At 44.9% G+C, this 22,940-nt stretch overlaps 1 protein-coding gene across 1 annotated transcript in view; it reads left to right on the top strand.

The window, feature by feature from the left end:
- The first annotated feature begins 12,964 nt into the window (after positions 1-12,964).
- Positions 12,965-22,940, top strand: part of CPA6 (carboxypeptidase A6) — a 133,511-nt gene continuing 123,535 nt past the window's right edge. Inside the window, exon 1 of the mRNA XM_075270442.1 lies at positions 12,965-13,247. Within this exon, the coding sequence (XP_075126543.1) occupies positions 13,093-13,247 (155 nt within the window). The 5' untranslated portion in view covers positions 12,965-13,092. The remainder of the gene's footprint in view (positions 13,248-22,940) is intronic.

Below are 22,940 nucleotides of genomic sequence, written 5' to 3'. Positions count from 1 at the left end.
TTTTCCGATCCCGATCGCTCAACCCTAGTTGCCTACCATAAGGAATCATCCTATCAACCAAGCATGTGAAACTTTTGTATTCCAATATCCAACCCCAGAGAAATGAAAGATTTGTCTGTTGTTTTTTTTTATGTAAAAGAAATGAATTAACACTGAAACTGTGGTGAAGCTTGTAAACTTCACCCTTATCCATCCAGAAAGTGGGCAAGTGTAAGAATCTTGGCAACATTGACAAGAACCTGTTCTTGTGGAGTGTTCATTGTTTCCAATGGTTAGCCGCTTACATGTGTTCTACAGAAGGGCGTCTGGTGATCCAGAATCATGGCTGCCTAAGACTATTAGGTTCATTGATTTGTATATTAATCTCATATATTGCTGAAAAAGTTGATACAGAATATGATAGATATGTTTAAGAACGCAAAGGGCACAAGTCAGAGTGCTCATGTTGGCTCCTCTCTGCTACTTCTACAATGAGCACATCAGTATTAGAACTGGACCATTTAGCAATGGAAGAAGGTCTGGCCTTCATTATGAAGATAACTGGACGCATTAGTGTTCCTTACCTGATATGGAAGATAGACTTGCACATTCTCAGTGAGCGCACTCTATTGGTGTGCATGCCTGAGGCACTGGCTTCCTAATTACATCATGGAAGTCAGATTTGCATATTCCTCCCATTACCTGATAAAGAGACGCGCTATAAGAAGAAGGCAAGCCCAAAGAAACAGTGTGATGTTCTGAGCAATGTACTGTTTGGAAACATTGAGCCCTGGCATTTATGTGGATGCTACTTAGACAAGTGCCACCTACTTAAAGGGGTTGTCCCATCACAAGGATCCTATCTATACTGCTTGTTAATGTGAATGTAAGACTTTTCCTAAATACACTGCTTCAGCAAAACTGCTTTGTTTGTCCACTATCTTACTTTATTCTGTTTTTTTTTTTTTTTTTTTTTTTTTTACACATCCCTTGACTTATCTGGCCATAAGTCAAGTGATGTATCTGCTGCTCTGAGGGGGGAGGGAGGAGGGGCTAAGTGCACGGGAGCGAGCCTGGAGGGGGGTAGTTTACACTTTGGGGGGGGGGGCACCAATACAGACCCGGCATCCGCTGTAATAGAGAGGCGGATGCCGGGGAGTGTAGACGCCGGCACAGGTGAAGCCAGCAGCGGCAGGAGTGATGCTGATATTCCGGAGGGGAGGGAGGAGCAGAATAGCAGCATCGCTCCTGCCACTGCTGGCTTCACCTGTGCCAGCGTCTACACTCCCCGGCATCCACCTCTCTATTACAGCGGATGCCGGGTCTGTATTACATTGTGAAGGCTGCACGTCCGATGCCTAGTGCATCGGCAGCGCACACGCAGGGCCAGCGGCATAGAAGCGACGACTTCTCGCCGCTGGCCCTGCATATGTAACCCCGCCCACCAATGACACAACAAAGCCGGAAGACAGAAGAATTTACTGCAGCGAAGACTGGTGAGTATGCAACGTGGGAATACCCCTTTAAACATTGTACAAACCATGTGTCCCTTTCATGGTGGCACTGGTCTCTTTCAGCAGGATAATATGCCCTGTTACACTGCAAAATTGTTTAAGAATGGTTTGAGGAATACAACAAATTCTTCAAGGGATTGACTTGACCTCCCAATTCCCCAGACCTAATCGGATTGAGCACTTCTCACCTGCAGTAACATGGGTATTATGAAACTGGTAAGCAAAAAAATTTATTTCATTCTAAAAATTGTGGAGTAATAGCCTCACCTCACTGTACCTAAACTTTTAAAAAACTTTACATTAAATGATAAATACATCAAAGTTTAACATTACAGTGATAACGCATTGTGATATCTTATCACAGAAAACAACAAAAGCCATAGAAATTTATAGAAATTTTTTTTTGTGGTGGCAACTGCCATGGAATAACTGCACTGGAACTGTTCTTGCTGGCAGCAGAAAGATTCCCTACTCCCCTTCACTTAAAGAGGACCTTTCATCACATCGGGCACAGGCAGTTTTATATACTGCTGGAAAGCTGACAGTGCGCTGAATTCAGTGCACTGTCAGCTTTCCCGATCTGTGCCTGGTGTAAAGCGCTATCGGTCCCGGGACCGTAGCGCTTTAGTGTCCGAAGGGCGTTTCTGACAGTTAGCCAGGGACGCCCTTCTGCCCAGCAGCGCCTATCGCGCTGTGCTGTGTGAGCGGGGAGGAACGCTCCCTCCCTCTGCTCACACAGCTCGTCGATAGACGAGTATTATCAGGAGGGGAGGGGGCGTTCCTCCCCGCTCCACAGTACAGCGCAATAGGCGCTGCTGGGCAGAAGGGCGTCCCTGGCTAACTGTCAGAAACGCCCTTCGGACACTAAAGCGCTACGGTCCCGGGACCGATAGCGCTTTACACCAGGCACAGATCGGGAAAGCTGACAGTGCACTGAATTCAGCGCACTGTCAGCTTTCCAGCAGTATATAGAACTGCATGTGCCCGATCTGATGAAAGGTCCTCTTTAAATATGAGGTTTGGGCAGAATATGGGCAAGCAAACGAAAGTTTAGTTTCACCATTGGAGTGCTGCAACCTTGCACTTGGTTATGTACAAACCTTAGATCACGGTTTTGTTGCTGTCACTTCCTTATTGAGTGCTGCTTTGAATTTTTAGGACTATTAGTCGATGAGCAAGTACATGTTATGGTTGCATATTCACTGCCAAGAACAATGACTACTGAGGAAATAAAACAAGTGGAGGATTCCGACTGCTAAATTCAGTTAGTTATTAAAACCATTTGGTCTAAAACAAGTATAAACGTTTCTTCTCCTTACGGAAACTCAACCACCTGAACATACAGCATACTAGCTGGCTTTCTTTAAAGGTATTCTACCATTAAAACACATTTTTTTTCCTCATTGACACGTAGGAATAGCTTTAAGAAAGGCTATTCTTCTCCTACCTTTATGTCTTCTCTGCGCTGCCGTTCCGTACAAAGCCCGGTTTTAGTTGGTATGCAAATGAGTTCTCTCGCAGCACTGGGGGCGGGCCCAAGCGCTCACAGGCCACAAGAAAATGGCCGCTAACTTATTGTGTAAGTTTTTTCTTGTGGCTGCGGGTATGCGCAGTCGGCACTGCCCGAGGCCTACAAGTTTGACCGCCCATGCTGGAAGAAGATGTGTGAAGAGAATGCTCCTGAAGAAGATGCAGTCGTCGCTGGAGAGTTCTCTTGCAGCATTGGGGACGCCCCCAGTGCTGTTTGAGCGTCGGGGCCCGTTCCCAGTGCTGCGAGAGAACTCATTTGCATACCGACACAAACTGGGATTTCTACGGAATGGCGGTTTAGAGAAGACATCTAAAGGTAGTAGAAGAATAGCCTTTCTTAAGGTTATTCCTATGTGTCAATAAGAAAAAAATGTGTTTTAATGGTAGAATCCCTTAAAAAACTTTAGAACAAAGTTCCCCATCCGGTTCAGATGCTTAGACAAAAAGTATGGTTTCCAGGACAATAAAGTGGAAGCGTCCATTAAAGTACAAAACCAAGTGACTACAGTAGACCGTAGGCATACACCATGAGTCAAGTGGTTCTTGTTATCTTTAAACAAAACTCTTAGAATTGCCACCATGGAATCCAAAGATTTGCAAGAAGAGTTGTTAAATTTGACAGTATAGAGCTGCGCCACACTCCAGCAACTGTGATTTACACATCAAACACCCAAGAGTCTCAAAGAGTTCCTGTCAGGACCCCATCTTATTCCATCTCAAAAGGAAGGATGTAAAGATATGCAGATAAGGGCATTCATCACTGTAACCAGCTGGAAGTAAGGGTGGGAGATTGGTGCAAGTTAAAAGATTCAGATCTAGTTGCAAATTACCATCACCATACTATCCTGACCTCTTTAAAGTTTCCCAGGTCAAAGTTACCAAGTATACAGCTAAACACCATGGTCAATTGGTCACAGGAAATGTGTCTCATTTCAGGATTCTTTATGGCTTTGATCCAGGAGCAACCAATACAAAAGAAGGACCAAACAAATTTGGTCCTAAATATACCTGTGACTCTATTCAGCGACTCCAAAAACTATGAGATGGCTCAATGTAGAAGACCTTGAAATATTTTATTTTTGTAAAATGTTTGGCTTTATAGTTAGCTTAAAATGGTTTAATTTCATTCCTATTCTTAGTATGGAAGTAGGGTTGTGATGCTGTTGTATATGTCCTGCAGTTGTTTTTGCTGATCACATATTTGCATATTCTGCTGAGTCACAGCGACATACTAAGGATGAAGAGTAGACCAAGATGGTGTAGATGCCACAGGAAGAACCATGGTGCAAATCACGGAATAAAGTAATCTCTGACCCTGCAATACAGATGGGGTTACTTTTATATCATGACATTACGCTCCGCATGAGAAGTATACAATATTTTATCACCTACTATCACTTTTTCAGACCCCCAAGCATAAAGATCGGAGGGCCAGGAGAGGTGAGGGAACATAAAAAACACTGTTAATTACCTCTCCTAGGTTCCAGAACGCTTTGGGTCTACTTGATGATGTCATGTGGGTTGGGGCCTGCGTGTTACGTTTGTGTCTATGCCCAGACCCAGAATCTGGACTGCAGACTGCACCGCTAAGGCAACAGGGGAAGGAGACTTTCCCTGACGCTACGGCGGCTGGCTAGGCCCTGCCTGCGGGTGGGGGTCAGTTGTTCCCAAGCTAGCCTTGGCCCGACAACTCCTGGCTCTCTAACACGTAGGCCTAGCCGACAGATAGGGCGAGAGCTACAAGATAGCTAGGGACTGGGGATACTAAGGTGGTCACCCCTACAGAAACCAAGGTGCAGCTGCAGGCAAAACAAACAGGACGGGATGTGCTGGACAACAGACACACAGCACAACACAATACCCAACAAGAGAATGAGGAGAGGGATAGTGGAAGGGTGAGGAAAGGGTTAACACAGGACTGGGGCAAAATAAACTGGAACCCAAACCTCAAACAACCAGATAGTGCCAGGCAAACAGAACTGTAGGACAGGGCAGAGTAGAAGTGTGGAGGGGAAAACCAGACTCTCACACAAGGCAACACTCACATCACTTCCTAGTCAGTTGTAATTCCACAAAACAATCCTCCTCCCAGAGCCACAAATTCCAGTTGGTAACAACGAAAACCGGCAATTAGTGAAGCCAGCCCTCCTCCTAATAAAGGCCCCAGAATCGTCCCATAGGATAATGGTAACAACTAACACCTGAGGTTCGATCCAAAGAACCTCAAGTAAATTTTGAAGGCCAAAACTCAATGCCCAAACAGATGGCCTAATGGCAAAGAAACCACCAGAAGACCCCAGACCACTGGATCAAAACCCCACCAGAAAAACACGCAATTTTTATACAAGTCTTCAGGTCGTGACACAGCGTCATTATATGTTGTGACGAAATTCCCTGCTCACGTGATGTCCTGTACATCATTAAAATGGCCGACATCAGTGGGGAGTGCGTTGGAGCCAGGAAGAGGTAAGTTACAGTGTTTTAGGTTTGTATCCTCCGCTGGGTCTCCCATATACTTTGGGGTCTGAAAAGACTATGTCAAATGTTCGCCTTGTGGTCCCATCATTCCTAGTTATGCCACTGATACTCCCATTGCCTGGGCATCCATGAGGGCCCCCGCACCATCCTCTTATGGTCTCTTCAGCTCTTCTGGCTTCTGTCTGACATTACAATTTGGCCTCAGTGATCACATGAGAGGTGAGGTAAGGTGATTATAACTATTTCTTATGTTGGTGAACCTCCGCAGGACCTCCACAGAGAGACTCCAGAGTATAATAGTGTTCCATGGGTTATAAACCCCATAAGTTTCAGGTTTAGTTTGAGCATTCTGGTAAAACCCAGTTGGTAATTTTCTAAAAAAAAATCCTAGTAAGAATAAGTTTAAGGCCTTATTCACATATCTGCATATCATGTACGTATGCCATAGCATTTTAACATGCCATACGTACCCATTTATTTCAAGGTATTTATTTAGACATCAGTGTTCTTTGTGAATCATAGGTCAGCACGGATGCTGATACATACTGTAACAGATACATCACATCAATGAAAGTCTATGGGTGCGTTAAAGATGGATAACCAAAAACAAAGATGTGTAGGATGGCACTGCTGAGATACAAACAAAAGTCCGAATAGACTGGAGGTAAATTAGAGGATCATAACCTTATATGTTTTAAGAGCCGTGGGGGTGCTCAACAACCCAAAAAAGCAGTATGAAAAATAGAGCAGTAGTAGAAAACATTTTGGAGGGCACTCACCCACATCGAGGCTCATCTTCATAAAAGACTTCTTTATTAAGGTAGCATTTCTTTAAAAACAATTAGTGCATGGAGGGAAGACAGCATAAATAGGCAAGTAGGCCTACTTGCCTATTTATGCTGTCTTCCCTCCATGCACTAATTGTTTTTAAAGAAATGCTACCTTAATAAAGAAGTCTTTTATGAAGATGAGCCTCGATGTGGGTGAGTGCCCTCCAAATTTTTTCTAAAGATGGATAACATCTGCTTTTCACTGACCCAAAGGTATACAAAACATAGAAAATGAAACAAAAAAACAGACCTGCTTCTCACAGATGTGAACAGTGGATCTACCACTGACAACAGAACACCCGAAAATGAGTAGGGTGGGGTATTGTCCATGAAGAGCATAGACTGCAGATGCGGAGGTGTGAATGAGCCCTAATATAGTACCATAAAGAGCACAAGGAGGTATTCTCCACATTTTGTTGTAGCTGTTTATGGCCCCAACATGCTCGGCCTTCTAGAAGTAACAAGACATATGTCAAAACAGCCTGTTCCGAGAAAAATGCTATTATCATTGGTATTGTCATTAAATCTCTTTCTGTGCTGTCATCCATAAGACACTTCTTCTAAACATTCCCAGATGTCAGAGGTCTTCAGGTACATTGATGGATGTTGTCTGCCTTCAATTGGGAGGGAAACATAGTTTTCATTCCATGAACAATAACATAAGGGTTCACATCTCTGTCCTGTGGGGATCAAGGATGATGTGACTAGTCCTGACTGATACCACAATGTTAGGTATAATGAGCTGCGTATAAGCTATAAAATACATTTATCAAGGTTATTATTATCATTTCACATTTTCTCGACTTGCAATAAGAAAGCAGATATGATAGAAATGCTAAACATAAAATATAGACTCCAGTTCTCCCTACATGCCCTCCTCTTCTTCTGTCTATTAGACTCATTGTGAGCATGTATAGAAACACGTCTGACTTTGAAGATATTGTACAAACTGTGGCCAACGTGACACGAGCTCAGAACACTAAGTATTAGATAAAAATCAAAGGAAGAAACCTAGTATCTAGCTGAGTAGGCTTTCCACAAAATTCTACAACCAGTCGGTGGTTTCTCATGCCATACATACAAATGGCTGGATATTTCCTAACCAACGGTTAATAAGACAAAAAAATCCCAAGGCTAAATAAGGATACACTTTCTACATTATCCCGCTGTGTGGACCAGGGCATCCACGTCTCTTACTTCTGACTGGTGACGCTGATTATTTCCCCATGTGTGTTACTGTGGTAATGTGTTCCATTGTAAGGAGAGAGAAAAGAACAGGAGAAACCAAAGCACTGTAATACCATGGGCAGGAAGGCAGTGTGAGAGTTAATAAACCACCGATGTAATGTGCTGTATTATATCAATGCTTCACATATTTGTAGAATAAAAGATATGGTGTCATTTAAGAAGGGGATTTAGCACTTCTGGTCCCTACTTTTCTGCATTACTTCACATTAGCTATGTGCATTTTAACTAATTTTATCTCTGAAGACTCCTGATCCTGATCCATAGTTACTTTTTAACTACTTTTGTTTGTTCCCATGTATCACAATGCTCTGACTTCCAGCTTTATTAATCCCCACCTTAGATCATGATTCTTATTCCTGCATGACCATTATAGGCACTCCAACCACCATCAGGCTTTACAACCAATAGGACAAATCCCAGGGGAACACTACTCTACCTTCAGACACCTGAAGACTTCCTCAGCACTGCACCAGCCTAGGAGGAGACCTACAAGACTTGGTCGGGATTCTTGCCACTGTGACCATTTTGACTTGCACTAAATCTAATCTTCTGGTGTATTACAATGGGCTTCACATTGCTGCACCACTGCCAGTGATTGGAGACTATATTGGGGACAGCGAGTTAAAATATATCATGCAGCAGAGTCCACATATCCATTAGGGTGTTAAAGATGAAGATCAGGGACTGTGCACATGCATCAATCAAGGGCTCCAATTATCCAGAATAAATCCTAAATAAAACCATAAAAGATTATATTGTTTGTCTGTAAGACATTTTTTAATGAATAGTAGATCATGAATGCCAGCCCAACCCAAACCGGATATAACAGTTCATTAACTCTGGACCGGGCGTGGATGGCCCGACACCGCCCTCCGGAGGGCCAGACACCTCCCCATCCACCCTATCTCCTGTGCAGCACCGCTCTCCAGCTGTGACTTGCCAACAAGAATCATGGCTAACAACTTAAAGGGGTTTTCCGGGCAAAAAATGTTTTTTTTTTTAAGTTTTTTTTTAATGGCTGTTAATGGGTTAATAAATGCACCCATATACCTTTAGCCATGTTTTGAGTGATTTCTCGGTGTCTCGGAGTTCCTGGTATCTCTTGCATTTATTTACATGGTTTAGCTTCTTGCAATGTAACAACAATACTAACCCCTCTCACCTTACTCCCCCTCCTTCCGCTCTCCATCCCTCCTCTCTCTCTCTCTCCATTACTCCCTCCCTCTCTAGCTATCCCGCCCTTCCCTACCAACTCAGTTCAACCCCCGACTCCATTATAATTATTAGAGATGAGCGAACACTAAAATGTCCGAGGTTCGAAATTCGATTCGAACAGCCGCACACTGTTCAACTGCTCGAACGGATTTCGAACCCCATTATAGTCTATGGGGGGAAATGTTTCAGGGGTAGGCAAAATTCGATAAAATTATACTTAAGAAGTCCACGAGTGATGGTCGGGCTGGATTCTCCTTGAAGTCTTCTCCCGACGCAGCGTCCCCCCGTCTTCTTCCGGCTGGAATTCACTCTGCCTAGGCATCGGGGCCTAGGCAGAGCCGACTGCGCATGCGAGGGCATGCCCACGCATGCTCTTCTCTAGCACTGCTCTGTTCTCTGCAGCGATGGTCCACCTCATCCCCAATGTCAATGAGGGCAGGACTACAGTAATGGCACCTGGCTACTATACACGGCATGAAGTTATCTGCTTCTGGCTCTGTCCATTGTAAAGCATAGGAAGGAATAGCTGATCTGTCCTTGGATTGGCTGTTGGCCCCCACCAATCAGAAATTTCTGGCTTATCCTAAGGATGGACCACAAAAATAAAATCCTGAACAGCTTTAAATTTAAAGGAATCCAAAACAATTTTTACCTCTGTATACTTACATACATAAAAATAAATACTCGAATTTCATATGAAGCACTTATTATAACCATCTTACAGCATGTGGTGGAGGCGTGTGACAAGTAAGATATGGGTTGGATGCAAGTTAAGAAATTTGTACATCTTAAAAACTCTCAGTACAAATCCAAGCCCTGTGTGTGTTTTCCTTGTGAGGTGCCACAAGATTGTAAAACCAGCAGTGGTGTTAGTAGTTGTAGACATCTCATTCACAAATGCTAATGGTTTTGGACATAGGATGTGGTAAAGGAAATTGGTAACAGGTTTATAAAACAATAGATGCCATAAGACTCATAGATAGTGTCCGTCACTATCCATTGAAAACAACAGGAGATTCTGGATGGATTGTGGCCTCAAAATAAGCTCCAAATCCCTTTGTGTGAACCCAAAGATGGCTTTCACTGTACCAATCTACAGTATCTATCGATTTGAGACAACAACCAATATTTGCACTGAATAGTTGCCCTCTAGATGGTTTGGTCCATGAACATGGACACAATATATGGTGCACTGAACTGTGGGAGGGCTGAACATTGTCACCACTGTCAGGCCCCCTCAACTCTGCACCAACCAGAACTGGAGAATTTGGTAGCATCAACTAATCACCATGATAACCGCTGTTTCTATACTACAACTCCCAGCCTTCGGTTTCCTCCAATGGGTTTCTACAGAGGTAGGAATGACATACATAGTATAGTATAGTATAGTATAGTGTAGTGTAGTGTAGTGTAGTGTAGTGTAGTATAGTATTGTATAGTATTGTATAGTATAGTATTATACAATTTTATACAGTTGCCATTGTTTTCTCTAATTTGTGAGATACAAATTCCATTTAGGATTTTTTCCATCATAGCTTTTTTATTTCACCGTTTTTTTCCAATATTTTGTTACAGTGTTAAACATATTCTTTGACACCAGGTATTTGTTTTCCATTGTTCGTTGCTTGCGTATAAAGTTTTTACTGTTTTTGGAGCTTCTAACAGTGGCAAGTTGACACAAGCTATCATAAACTGGAAGGCCATAAATGTCCAGATGTAACGCCGGAAAATGTTAACCCTGCAAAGTTTTGTTGACTTGCAGACCACTATTCATGCATAGAGGACATACAAAGTCAAGCATTGCAAAATTCTGAAATGAGACTGTCCTTACGGGAATGAGTCTCATGTAGAACCACTTGTTCTCCAAAATATCAAGCTGAGTTCTGTTTAAGAACAGAGGGTACATTGTACTGTTGCATATATTTACTGTGTATACGGTAACTGTAATAAGATCTGTTTTTAAGAGTATGTCCAGTTTTTGCAAACTACAGTATAGACAAAAATCTGAGCAAGAATTGTAACTGTTCACATCTGTACTCACAATCCTGAGATCAACCTCTCTTTCTCAATGTCTGCAGAGAACTTGTTTTAGTGATTTTCACTGAAGGCGGTATATATATATATATATATATATATATATATATATATATATATATATATTGTGAGAGAGTGAAGGGTGTAGTCTGGGAGGACAGGTACATTCCAGCCAGGCACCTAAAGGATGTATGGTAAAGGTTCACCTGTCCAGACCGGACCTCCAAAGCAGGTACTGTGCCACCCATTGCTATTGCCAAGGTGGGAGACTGGTAGCCAGTCTCCTGTATAGTCAGGCAAAAGTTTCCTTAGGTGTAAGTTAGTTTCTCAGCCGAGAAGGGTTTTGTTTTGTTTATTCTGTGCCTTTGAAAAAGCAGTGTATGCATTACATGTGAATAAAGCCTAAACTCGTGTGCAAGCCAGTGTCTGTGTCCCTGTTAGCATCTACCTGAGCGATTTCCCACAGTATATATATATATATATATATATATATATATATATATATCAGGCACTGTATAATAATCTGGAAAACAAGTAAATAGTGGCCCATGTAATACAAGGGTGGATCAGAGTGGGAGACGACTATACTTATCAGCTCTACACTAAGGATAATGGGAAAAGGGGTCCTGAGTAGGAAACCATCTTCTATGATGTACATACACCCTAACATGTGTTTTGATGGTTGTCCTGGTATTCTGTTTTAGCTAGAAAAATCTATATTTAGGATAGGACATCAATGTTTTTGCTATATAAAGGGAGAACCCCTTTAAGAATCACATATTAAAGTATTTAGGTTTAAATTTTATGCGACCTTTAAAAGGGTTTTCCCAAGATAAATGGCAACATCACCGATTCTAGACTCTCCAATAGGTAGCAATATTTCTTGGTATGACCTAGCTGAGCCAGAAGTGAAGAGGCTAAGATGACCAATGTTACCAATCACTGGCATCACTGGTCATTTGTTGGGTACTGGTGACATCACTGCTGATATGCCCGTAAGTCAGTAATTGACCACAGTGGTCATCTGAGCCTCTTAAAAAGGACTTTTCACATTCTCATAGATGACTGGTACTATATACCACCAGAAAGCTGACAGTGTCAGCTTTCCTTGTATGCTCCCCTGTGCTGGAGATAATAGTGCTGTTAGTTTCAGCACCAATATTTCCCCCACTGTCAGAAAGTTGGACCTTACAGCTCAGCATCATTGCTAGGAGATGAGGAACGCCCCCCATCACTGTATTCTTCCTTAGTCTTATACTGTGATGGGCGTGTTCCTCACAGCCCAGCGATGATCCTAGGCAAGGCCCACCTTTATGACAGTGGGGAGATATAGGTGACAAAACTAACAGCACCAATATCTGCAGCACTGGGGCACATCCGGGAGAGCCGACAGTGAGCTAAACTCTGTGCACTCTTGACTTTCTAACAATATATAATACTGCACATCTATGAGGTCCTCTTTAACTTTCGGTTTTGGCAAGTCCAGGCATCAGAAGAAACAGGGGACATACAGATCAAAAAGAGGACCAACGGTAGGTATCACGTTTGTGTTATTTTATACCTGGCCCAGCCATTTATACCAGACAATCCCTTAATTTGTATTTTACATACTATTTACCTATCTATGTTTTATTATTCTGCAGCCTTTGAATGCTCCTTGTGTGAGATATTAGACAGGTAAAAATGATGTATGTTCATACATATTCACTACTACATGAATTGGAGGTTACATGCATGGTCTATACACAAACTGTGCTGTACGGAGTTGTGTGTGTGTATATACAGTTTATATATATAAATGTAAACTTTCCGTAAAGCTGTAAACCACAAGATCTTGGCCGAAGAATACAGTACATTGTAGACAAAGATGTAATGCAAAGCAGAGACATTTTTTAGAATCAGTCCACGGACTGTGCAGGACACTTTAACAAGTAGAGATTTGGGATCAGACATAATATCCTCTGGGCTGTGACTGCTTGTATCCATGTGGATTGTACAGACATTTGCAGCATGACTTGTCCAGGTAAGTGAGGTCCTGTACAGGGAGGGGCAGCTGTTTCTCCTTCACATGTGACCTAGACCCCCTCCTCCCTTGTGTAGAGTGCTAATCCTGGCTGAGTGACAGAACACTAAATATCCTCACCCCAGTGCAGAGAAGTGCAGAGCCTCCCAGGACTGTCACCCATACATCCTGCTGCTGGAACAAACTCCACAGCTGCTGCGCTCAACTCCCCACAGCAACACAATAACAGTCTCTTGTGTGGATGATATGGATGTATAAAGCGGGAACTCCTCCGACCCAGCACTGTGTCAAGATGGAGCTCACATGGAAACTATCACAGCTCATTCATCTCTACCTTTTCTCCCAGACTTGGCTGCTGTCCGGCTATTGCCACTTGTACAACAACCGTTATGCAGGGTAAGAACACTTACTGTTTACTGACACTCAGTCATGAGCTGTATGCTAAGATATTGCACTTGTTACTGATGTAGTAGAGTCGTATTTGTCATTTAAAGGGATCTTCTTGGATTTTAGAATAGGGCGAATTTACTTAATCTGTAACAGGGCTTTAACTTTGCAATCTATATCCATGATAATATACAGTAGAGCCAAGATCTTTAAAGAGTGCGGTATACATCTATATTCGCGTCATCTGTATATGTACGTTTACACAATGCAATAATAGAATCATTGTATATTTGTTCTAGCACAATTCTCCATAGTAAACAGTCCAAAAAATAACCTGTTTCAGACGCTGTCGGATAAAAAAGTTCTTTAAACCCAAGTTTTTTGGCTGGTGATTTCAGTAAAAAAAACAGTGGACACCTGAAGGACTGTATTATAGTCAATGGAGTCCCTTGGGATCTGTTTGTGTCTGTCCGTTGCTGTCTGTTTTTCCATTCTATCCGTTTTTCCGTCCTGTAATGAACTAGAAGAAAGGATAGTAAAAGGCAGATGTGAACACAGTGTAATAAGGCTATGTACGCATCTGTGCTGGAGGTTCCTTTCTTAACCTCTGTCACCGACTTGAGATGCCAATACAGAAACCATAATGATGGATATCATAACAGAAATCACGATGATGGACTCCATTATAGACAATGTGGTCCATCTAGGTCTGGTTGTGTCCATCTTATTATGGACCTGCCCCATCGAGATTTCATTTTATTTGTTCCTATAACAGAAGGCAAGATCTCGACAGAACTTAGCCTAACTCTGTGCAGTAAATTTACCTGCAGTCCTAGGTAAAACAACCTATTGTGTTATTGGAGTATGCGCAAAGTGATGCAGTCCTAGTTAAAACAACCTATTGTGTTATCGGAGTATGCGCCAAGTGATGTAGTCCTAGGTAAAACAACCTATTGTGTTATCGGAGTATGCGCCAAGTGATGCTCTCATTATGACTGCAATGCCCAGACCTCCTGCAGTTTTGCTTAACTGAACTCGTATCACTTTAGTGTGTTATGGGACTCTAAAAATGGCTCAGTAGAAGTGTGAGCGGTACGGCAGCCATCAATCATAGAGATGAGCGAACAGTGTTCTATCGAACTCATGCTCGATCGGATATTAGGCTGTTCGGCATGTTCGAATCGAATCGAACACCGCGTGGTAAAGTGCGCCATTACTCGATTCCCCTCCCACCTTCCCTGGCGCCTTTTTTGCTCCAATAACAGCGCAGGGTAGGTGGGACAGGAACTACGACACCGGTGACGTTGAGAAAAGTAGGCAAAACCCATTGGCTGCCGAAAACATGTGACCTCTAATTTAAAAGAACAGCGCCGCCCAGGTTCGCGTCATTCTGAGCTTGCAATTCACCGAGGACGGAGGTTTCCGTCCAGCTAGCTAGGGCTTAGATTCTGGGTAGGCAGGGACAGGCTAGGATAGGAAGGAGAAGACAACCACAACAGCTCTTGTAAGAGCTAAATTCCAGGGAGAAGCTTGTCAGTGTAACATGGCACTGACGGGCTCAATCGCCGCAACCCAGCTTTCCCAGGATCCTGAATGGAATACACTGTCAGTGTATTCCCGTATACCCGATATATACCCCCGATACCCATTCCAACGGTGTGCCCCCCCACCTTCACCCCAGAAATACCCTGCAAGTCCCCTAGCAATAGAATTGGGGCTATATACACCCACTATTTTTGCTACTGCCATATAGTGCCATTGTCTGACTGGGAATTCAAAGAATATATTGGGGTTACGTGCACCCACAATTTTTACTACTGGTATACAGTGCCAGTTTCTGACTGGGAATTCAAAGAATATATTGGGGTTATAAATACCCTCATTTCTTGCTACTGGTATATAGTGCCATTGTCTGACTGGGAATTCAAAAAATATATTGGGGTTACGTGCACCCACAATTTTTACTACTGGTATACAGTGCCAGTTTCTGACTGGGAATTCAAAGAATATATTGGGGTTACAAATACCCTCATTTCTTGCTACTGCCATATAGTGCCAGTTTCTGACTGGTAATTCAAAGAATATATTGGGGGTTACGTGCACCCACAATTTTTACTACTGGTATACAGTGCCAGTTTCTGACTGGGAATTCAAAGAATATATTGGGGTTACAAATACCCTCATTTCTTGCTACTGCCATATAGTGCCAGTTTCTGACTGGTAATTCAAAGAATATATTGGGGTTATAAATACCCTCATTTCTTGCTACTGGTATATAGTGCCATTGTCTGACTGGGAATTCAAAGAATATATTGGGGTTACGTGCACCCACAATTTTTACTACTGGTATACAGTGCCAGTTTCTGACTGGGAATTCAAAGAATATATTGGGGTTACAAATACCCTCATTTCTTGCTACTGCCATATAGTGCCAGTTTCTGACTGGTAATTCAAAGAATATATTGGGGTTACGTGCACCCACAATTTTTACTACTGGTATACAGTGCCATTGTCTGACTGGGAATTCAAAGAATATATTGGGGTTATAAATACCCTCATTTCTTGCTACTGCCATATAGTGCCAGTTTCTGACTGGGAATTCAAAGAATATATTGGGGTTACGTGCACCCACAATTTTTACTACTGGTATACAGTGCCAGTTTCTGACTGGGAATTCAAAGAATATATTGGGGTTACAAATACCCTCATTTCTTGCTACTGCCATATAGTGCCAGTTTCTGACTGGTAATTCAAAGAATATATTGGGGTTACGTGCACCCACAATTTTTACTACTGGTATACAGTGCCAGTTTCTGACTGGGAATTCAAAGAATATATTGGGGTTACAAATACCCTCATTTCTTGCTACTGCCATATAGTGCCAGTTTCTGACTGGTAATTCAAAGAATATATTGGGGTTACGTGCACCCACAATTTTTACTACTGGTATACAGTGCCATTGTCTGACTGGGAATTCAAAGAATATATTGGGGTTATAAATACCCTCATTTCTTGCTACTGCCATATAGTGCCAGTTTCTGACTGGGAATTCAAAGAATATATTGGGGTTATAAATACCCTCATTTCTTGCTACTGGTATACAGTGCCATTGTCTGACTGGGAATTCAAAGAATATATTGGGGTTATAAATACCCTCATTTCTTGCTACTGGTATATAGTGCCATTGTCTGACTGGGAATTCAAAGAATATATTGGGGTTACGTGCACCCACAATTTTTACTACTGGTATACAGTGCCAGTTTCTGACTGGGAATTCAAAGAATATATTGGGGTTACAAATACCCTCATTTCTTGCTACTGCCATATAGTGCCAGTTTCTGACAGGTAATTCAAAGAATATATTGGGGTTATAAATACCCTCATTTCTTGCTACTGGTATATAGTGCCATTGTCTGACTGGGAATTCAAAGAATATATTGGGGTTACGTGCACCCACAATTTTTACTACTGGTATACAGTGCCAGTTTCTGACTGGGAATTCAAAGAATATATTGGGGTTACAAATACCCTCATTTCTTGCTACTGCCATATAGTGCCAGTTTCTGACTGGTAATTCAAAGAATATATTGGGGTTACAAATACCCTCATTTCTTGCTACTGCCATATAGTGCCAGTTTCTGACTGGTAATTCAAAGAATATATTGGGGTTACGTGCACCCACAATTTTTACTACTGGTATACAGTGCCATTGTCTGACTGGGAATTCAAAGAATATATTGGGGTTATAAATACCCTCATTTCTTGCTACTGCCATATAGTGCCAGTTTCTGACTGGGAATTCAAAGAATATATTGGGGTTATAAATACCCTCATTTCTTGCTACTGGTATATAGTGCCATTGTCTGACTGGGAATTCAAAGAATATATTGGGGTTACGTGCACCCACAATTTTTACTACTGGTATACAGTGCCAGTTTCTGACTGGGAATTCAAAGAATATATTGGGGTTACAAATACCCTCATTTCTTGCTACTGCCATATAGTGCCAGTTTCTGACTGGTAATTCAAAGAATATATTGGGGTTACGTGCACCCACAATTTTTACTACTGGTATACAGTGCCATTGTCTGACTGGGAATTCAAAGAATATATTGGGGTTATAAATACCCTCATTTCTTGCTACTGCCATATAGTGCCAGTTTCTGACTGGTAATTCAAAGAATATATTGGGGTTATAAATACCCTCATTTCTTGCTACTGGTATATAGTGCCATTGTCTGACTGGGAATTCAAAGAATATATTGGGGTTACGTGCACCCACAATTTTTGCTACTGGTATATAGTGCCAATTTCTAACTGGGAATTCAAAATGCGCAAGGCTCCCGGAAAGGGACGTGGACGAGGCCGTGGGCGAGGTCGGGGGAATGGTTCTGGGGAGCAAGGTAGCAGTGAAGCCACAGGGCGTCCCGTGCCTACTCCTGTGGGGCAGCAAGCATTGCGCCACTCCACAGTGCCAGGGTTGCTTGCCACATTAACTAAACTGCAGGGTACAAACCTTAGTAGGCCCGAGAACCAGGAACAGGTCTTGCAATGGCTGTCAGAGAACGCTTACAGCACATTGTCCAGCAGCCAGTCAGACTCTGCCTCCTCTCCTCCTATTACCCAACAGTCTTGTCCTCCTTCCTCCCAAAATTCCCAAGCTTCACAGAATAATAACCCCAACTGTCCCTGCTCCCCAGAGCTGTTCTCCGCTCCTTTCATTGTCCCTCAACCTGCCTCTCCACGTCACGATTCCACGAACCTAACAGAGGAGCATCTGTGTCCAGATGCTCAAACACTAGAGTCTCCTCCATCTCCGTTCGATTTGGTGGTGGATGACCAGCAACCCACCCTCATCGACGATGATGTGACGCAGTTGCCGTCAGGGCATCCAGTTGACCGGCGCATTGTGCGGGAGGAGGAGATGAGACAGGAGTTGGAAGAGGAAGTGGTGGATGATGAGGACACTGACCCGACCTGGACAGGGGGGATGTCAAGCGGGGAAAGTAGTGTGGATGTTGAGGCAAGTGCAGCACCAAAAAGGGTAGCTAGAGGCAGAAGCAGAGGTCAGCAGCTTAGGCGAAGCCAGGCCACACCCGGAATCTCCCAAGATGTTCCAGTTCGTACCCAGCCCCGAAAAACTCCCACCTCGAGGGCACGTTTCTCGAAGGTGTGGAGTTTTTTCAAGGAATGCGCCGAGGACAGATAGAGTGTTGTCTGCACAATTTGCCTCTCGAAATTGATTAGGGGTTCTGAGAAGAGCAACCTGTCCACCACTTCAATGCGCCGTCATTTGGAATCCAAGCACTGGAATCAGTGGCAGGCAGCAACGGCAGGACAAAGGCCGCCTGCCGTTCATGCCACTGCCACTGCCTCTGCCACTGCCTCTGCCTCTGCCACTGCCACTGCTGACTGTGCTGGCGATGCACTCCAGAGGACGAGCCAGGACACCACTTCATCTGCCTCCGCCACTTTGTTGACTTCTCCCTCATCCTCCCCTGTTCCTGTCTTATCTCCTTCTCCTGCACCATCAAAGGCACCATCAGGCGCTTCTTTACAACAACCCACCATCTCTCAGACATTGGAGCGGCGGCAGAAATACACTGCTAACCACCCACACGCGCAAGCCTTGAACGCCAACATCGCTAAACTGCTGGCCCAGGAGATGTTGGCGTTCCGGCTTGTTGAAACTCCCGCCTTCCTGGACCTGATGGCAACTGCGGCACCTCGCTATGCCGTCCCTAGCCGTCACTACTTCTCCCGGTGTGCCGTCCCCGCCTTGCACCAGCACGTGTCACTCAACATCAGGCGGGCCCTTAGTTCCGCGCTTTGCACAAAGGTCCACTTGACCACCGACGCGTGGACAAGTGCATGCGGACAGGGACGCTACATTTCACTGACGGCACACTGGGTGAATGTAGTTGAGGCTGGGACTGCTTCCCAAACTGGCCCGGTGTACCTCGTCTCCCCGCCTAACATTCCTGGCAGGGACACGAGAAGAACACCCCCCTCCTCCTCCTCCTCTACCGCCTCCTCCTCCGCCACCGCCTCCTCCACCGCCTCCTCCTCTGCTGTTAGATTGACCCCAGCTACGAGCTGGAAACGTTGCAGCACTGGCGTTGGTAGACGTCAGCAGGCTGTGCTGAAGCTGATCAGCTTGGGGGACAGACAGCACACTGCCTCCGAGGTGAGGGATGCCCTCCTCGATGAGACGGCAATATGGTTTGAGCCGCTGCACCTGGGCCCAGGCATGGTCGTTTGTGATAACGGCCGGAACCTGGTAGCAGCTCTGGAGCTTGCCGAACTCCATGTTCCATGCCTGGCCCACGTCTTCAACCTAGTGGTGCAACGTTTCCTAAAGAGCTACCCCAATGTTCCAGAGCTACTGGTGAAAGTGCGGCGCATGTGCGCCCACTTTCGCAAGTCGACAGTAGCCGCTGCTAGCTTAAAATCTCTCCAGCAACGCCTGCATGTGCCACAACACCAGCTTTTGTGCGACGTCCCCACACGCTGGAACTCAACGTTTCAGATGTTGAATAGAGTGGTTGAGCAGCAGAGACCTTTGATGGAATACCAGCTACAAAACCCTAGGGTGCCACAAAGTCAGCTGCCTCAGTTTCTCATCCATGAGTGGCCATGGATGAGAGACCTTTGTGACATCCTACGGGTGTTTGAGGAGTCCACAAGGAGGGTGAGCTCTGAGGATGCGATGGTGAGCCTTACAATCCCGCTCTTGTGTGTTCTGAGAGAATCCCTGATTGACATCAGGGATAACTCAGATCACACAGAGGAGTCAGGGATAGCATCCGATCCGTCACAGCTGGAGAGTAGGTCCACACATCTGTCCGCTTCATCGCGTTTAATGGAGGAGGAGGAGGAGGAGGAGGAGGAGGAGGAAGAAGAGTTGTCCGATGATGTGATGGTGATACAGGAGGCTTCCGGGCAACTTCGAATCGTCCCATTGTTGCAGCGCGGATGGGTAGACATGGAGGATGAGGAGGAAATGGAGATTGAACTTTCCGGTGGGGCCAGAGGAGTCATGCCAACTAACACTGTGGCAGACATGGCTGAGTTCATGTTGGGGTGCTTTACAACCGACAAGCGTATTGTCAAAATCATGGAGGACAACCAGTACTGGATCTTTGCTATCCTTGACCCCCGGTATAAAAACAACATCTCGTCTTTTATTCCGGTAGAGGGGAGGGCCAATCGCATCAATGCTTGCCACAGGCAATTGGTGCAGAATATGATGGAGATGTTTCCAGCATGTGACGTTGGCGGCAGGGAGGACAGTTCCTCCAGTAGGCGACCAAGTTCTCACCGGTCCACACAAACGAGGGGCACACTGTCTAAGGTCTGGGACACCTTGATGGCACCCCCTCGCCAAAGTGCCGCCACAGAGGGTCCTAGTGTCACCAGGCGTGAGAAGTATAGGCGCATGTTGCGGGAATACCTTTCCGACCACAGCCCTGTCCTCTCCGACCCCTCTGCGCCCTACATGTATTGGGTGTCGAAGTTGGACCTGTGGCTTGAACTTGCCCTATATGCCTTGGAGGTGCTGTCCTGTCCTGCCGCCAGCGTCCTATCTGAGAGGGTGTTCAGTGCAGCCGGTGGCATCATCACTGACAAGCGCACCCGTCTGTCAGCTGAGAGTGCCGACCGGCTCACTTTGATAAAAATGAACCACCACTGGATAGAGCCTTCATTTTTGTGCTCACGTGTGTAAAGCACCCCAACATGAAACTCCATGTCTGTACTCAACCTCTCCAATTCCTCCGCATCCTCATACTCATCCACCATAAGCGTTGCACAATTCTGCTAATACTAGGCTCCCTCCAACATGATTTCCCCCAACTCTGCTGGTTAGAGGCTCCCTCCACCCTGCTTTCCCACAACTCTGCTGGTTAGAGGCTCCCTCCACCATGAATTTGCCCAAACTGGGCTGGTTAGAGGCTCCCTCCACCATGAATTGGTCCAAACTGGGGTTTTTAGAGGCTCCCTCCACCATGAATTTGCCAAAACTGGGCTGTTTAGAGGCTCCCTCCACCATGAATTGGTCCAAATTGGGGTTTTTAGAGGCTCCCTCCACCATGAATTTGCCCAAACTGGGCTGGTTAGAGGCTCCCTCCACCATGAATTGGTCCAAACTGGGCTGGTTAGAGGCTCCCTCCACCATGAATTGGTCCAAATTGGGGTTTTTAGAGGCTCCCTCCACCATGAATTGGTCCAAATTGGGGTTTTTAGAGGCTCCCTCCACCATGAATTGGTCCAAACTGGGGTTTTTAGAGGCTCCCTCCACCATGAATTGGTCCAAACTGGGCTGGTTAGAGGCTCCCTCCACCATGAATTGGTCCAAACTGGGTTTTTTAGAGGCTCCCTCCACCATGGATTGGTCCAAACTGGGGTTTTTAGAGGCTCCCTCCACCATGAATTGGTCCAAACTGGGGTTTTTAGAGGCTCCCTCCACCATGAATTGGTCCAAACTGGGGTTTTTAGAGGCTCCCTCCACCATGAATTTGCCCAAACTGGGCTGTTTAGAGGCTCCCTCCACCATGAATTGGTCCAAACTGGGTTTTTTAGAGGCTCCCTCCACCATGAATTGGTCCAAACTGGGGTTTTTAGAGGCTCCCTCCACCATGAATTGGTCCAAACTGGGGTTTTTAGAGGCTCCCTCCACCATGAATTTGCCCAAACTGGGCTGTTTAGAGGCTCCCTCCACCATGAATTGGTCCAAATTGGGGTTTTTAGAGGCTCCCTCCACCATGAATTGGTCCAAACTGGGGTTTTTAGAGGCTCCCTCCACCATGAATTTGCCCAAACTGGGTTGTTTAGAGGCTCCCTCCACCATGAATTGGTCCAAACTGGGGTTTTTAGAGGCTCCCTCCACCATGAATTGGTCCAAACTGGGCTGGTTAGAGGCTCCCTCCACCATGAATTTGCCCAAACTGGGCTGTTTAGAGGCTCCCTCCACCATGAATTGGTCCAAACTGGGCTGGTTAGAGGCTCCCTCCACCATGAATTGGTCCAAACTGGGTTTTTTAGAGGCTCCCTCCACCATGAATTGGTCCAAACTGGGGTTTTTAGAGGCTCCCTCCACCATGAATTGGTCCAAACTGGGGTTTTTAGAGGCTCCCTCCACCATGAATTGGTCCAAACTGGGGTTTTTAGAGGCTCCCTCCACCATGAATTTGCCCAAACTGGGCTGTTTAGAGGCTCCCTCCACCATGAATTGGTCCAAACTGGGTTTTTTAGAGGCTCCCTCCACCATGAATTGGTCCAAACTGGGGTTTTTAGAGGCTCCCTCCACCATGAATTGGTCCAAACTGGGGTTTTTAGAGGCTCCCTCCACCATGAATTGGTCCAAACTGGGGTTTTTAGAGGCTCCCTCCACCATGAATTTGCCCAAACTGGGCTGTTTAGAGGCTCCCTCCACCATGAATTGGTCCAAACTGGGTTTTTTAGAGGCTCCCTCCACCATGAATTGGTCCAAACTGGGGTTTTTAGAGGCTCCCTCCACCATGAATTGGTCCAAACTGGGGTTTTTAGAGGCTCCCTCCACCATGAATTTGCCCAAACTGGGCTGTTTAGAGGCTCCCTCCACCATGAATTGGTCCAAATTGGGGTTTTTAGAGGCTCCCTCCACCATGAATTTGCCCAAACTGGGCTGGTTAGAGGCTCCCTCCACCATGAATTGGTCCAAAC

This window comes from Leptodactylus fuscus, chromosome 4 (genome assembly GCF_031893055.1).
Source record: "Leptodactylus fuscus isolate aLepFus1 chromosome 4, aLepFus1.hap2, whole genome shotgun sequence".
Taxonomy (NCBI): Eukaryota; Metazoa; Chordata; class Amphibia; order Anura; family Leptodactylidae; genus Leptodactylus; species Leptodactylus fuscus.
This window is presented reverse-complemented; position numbering and strand designations above follow the sequence as displayed.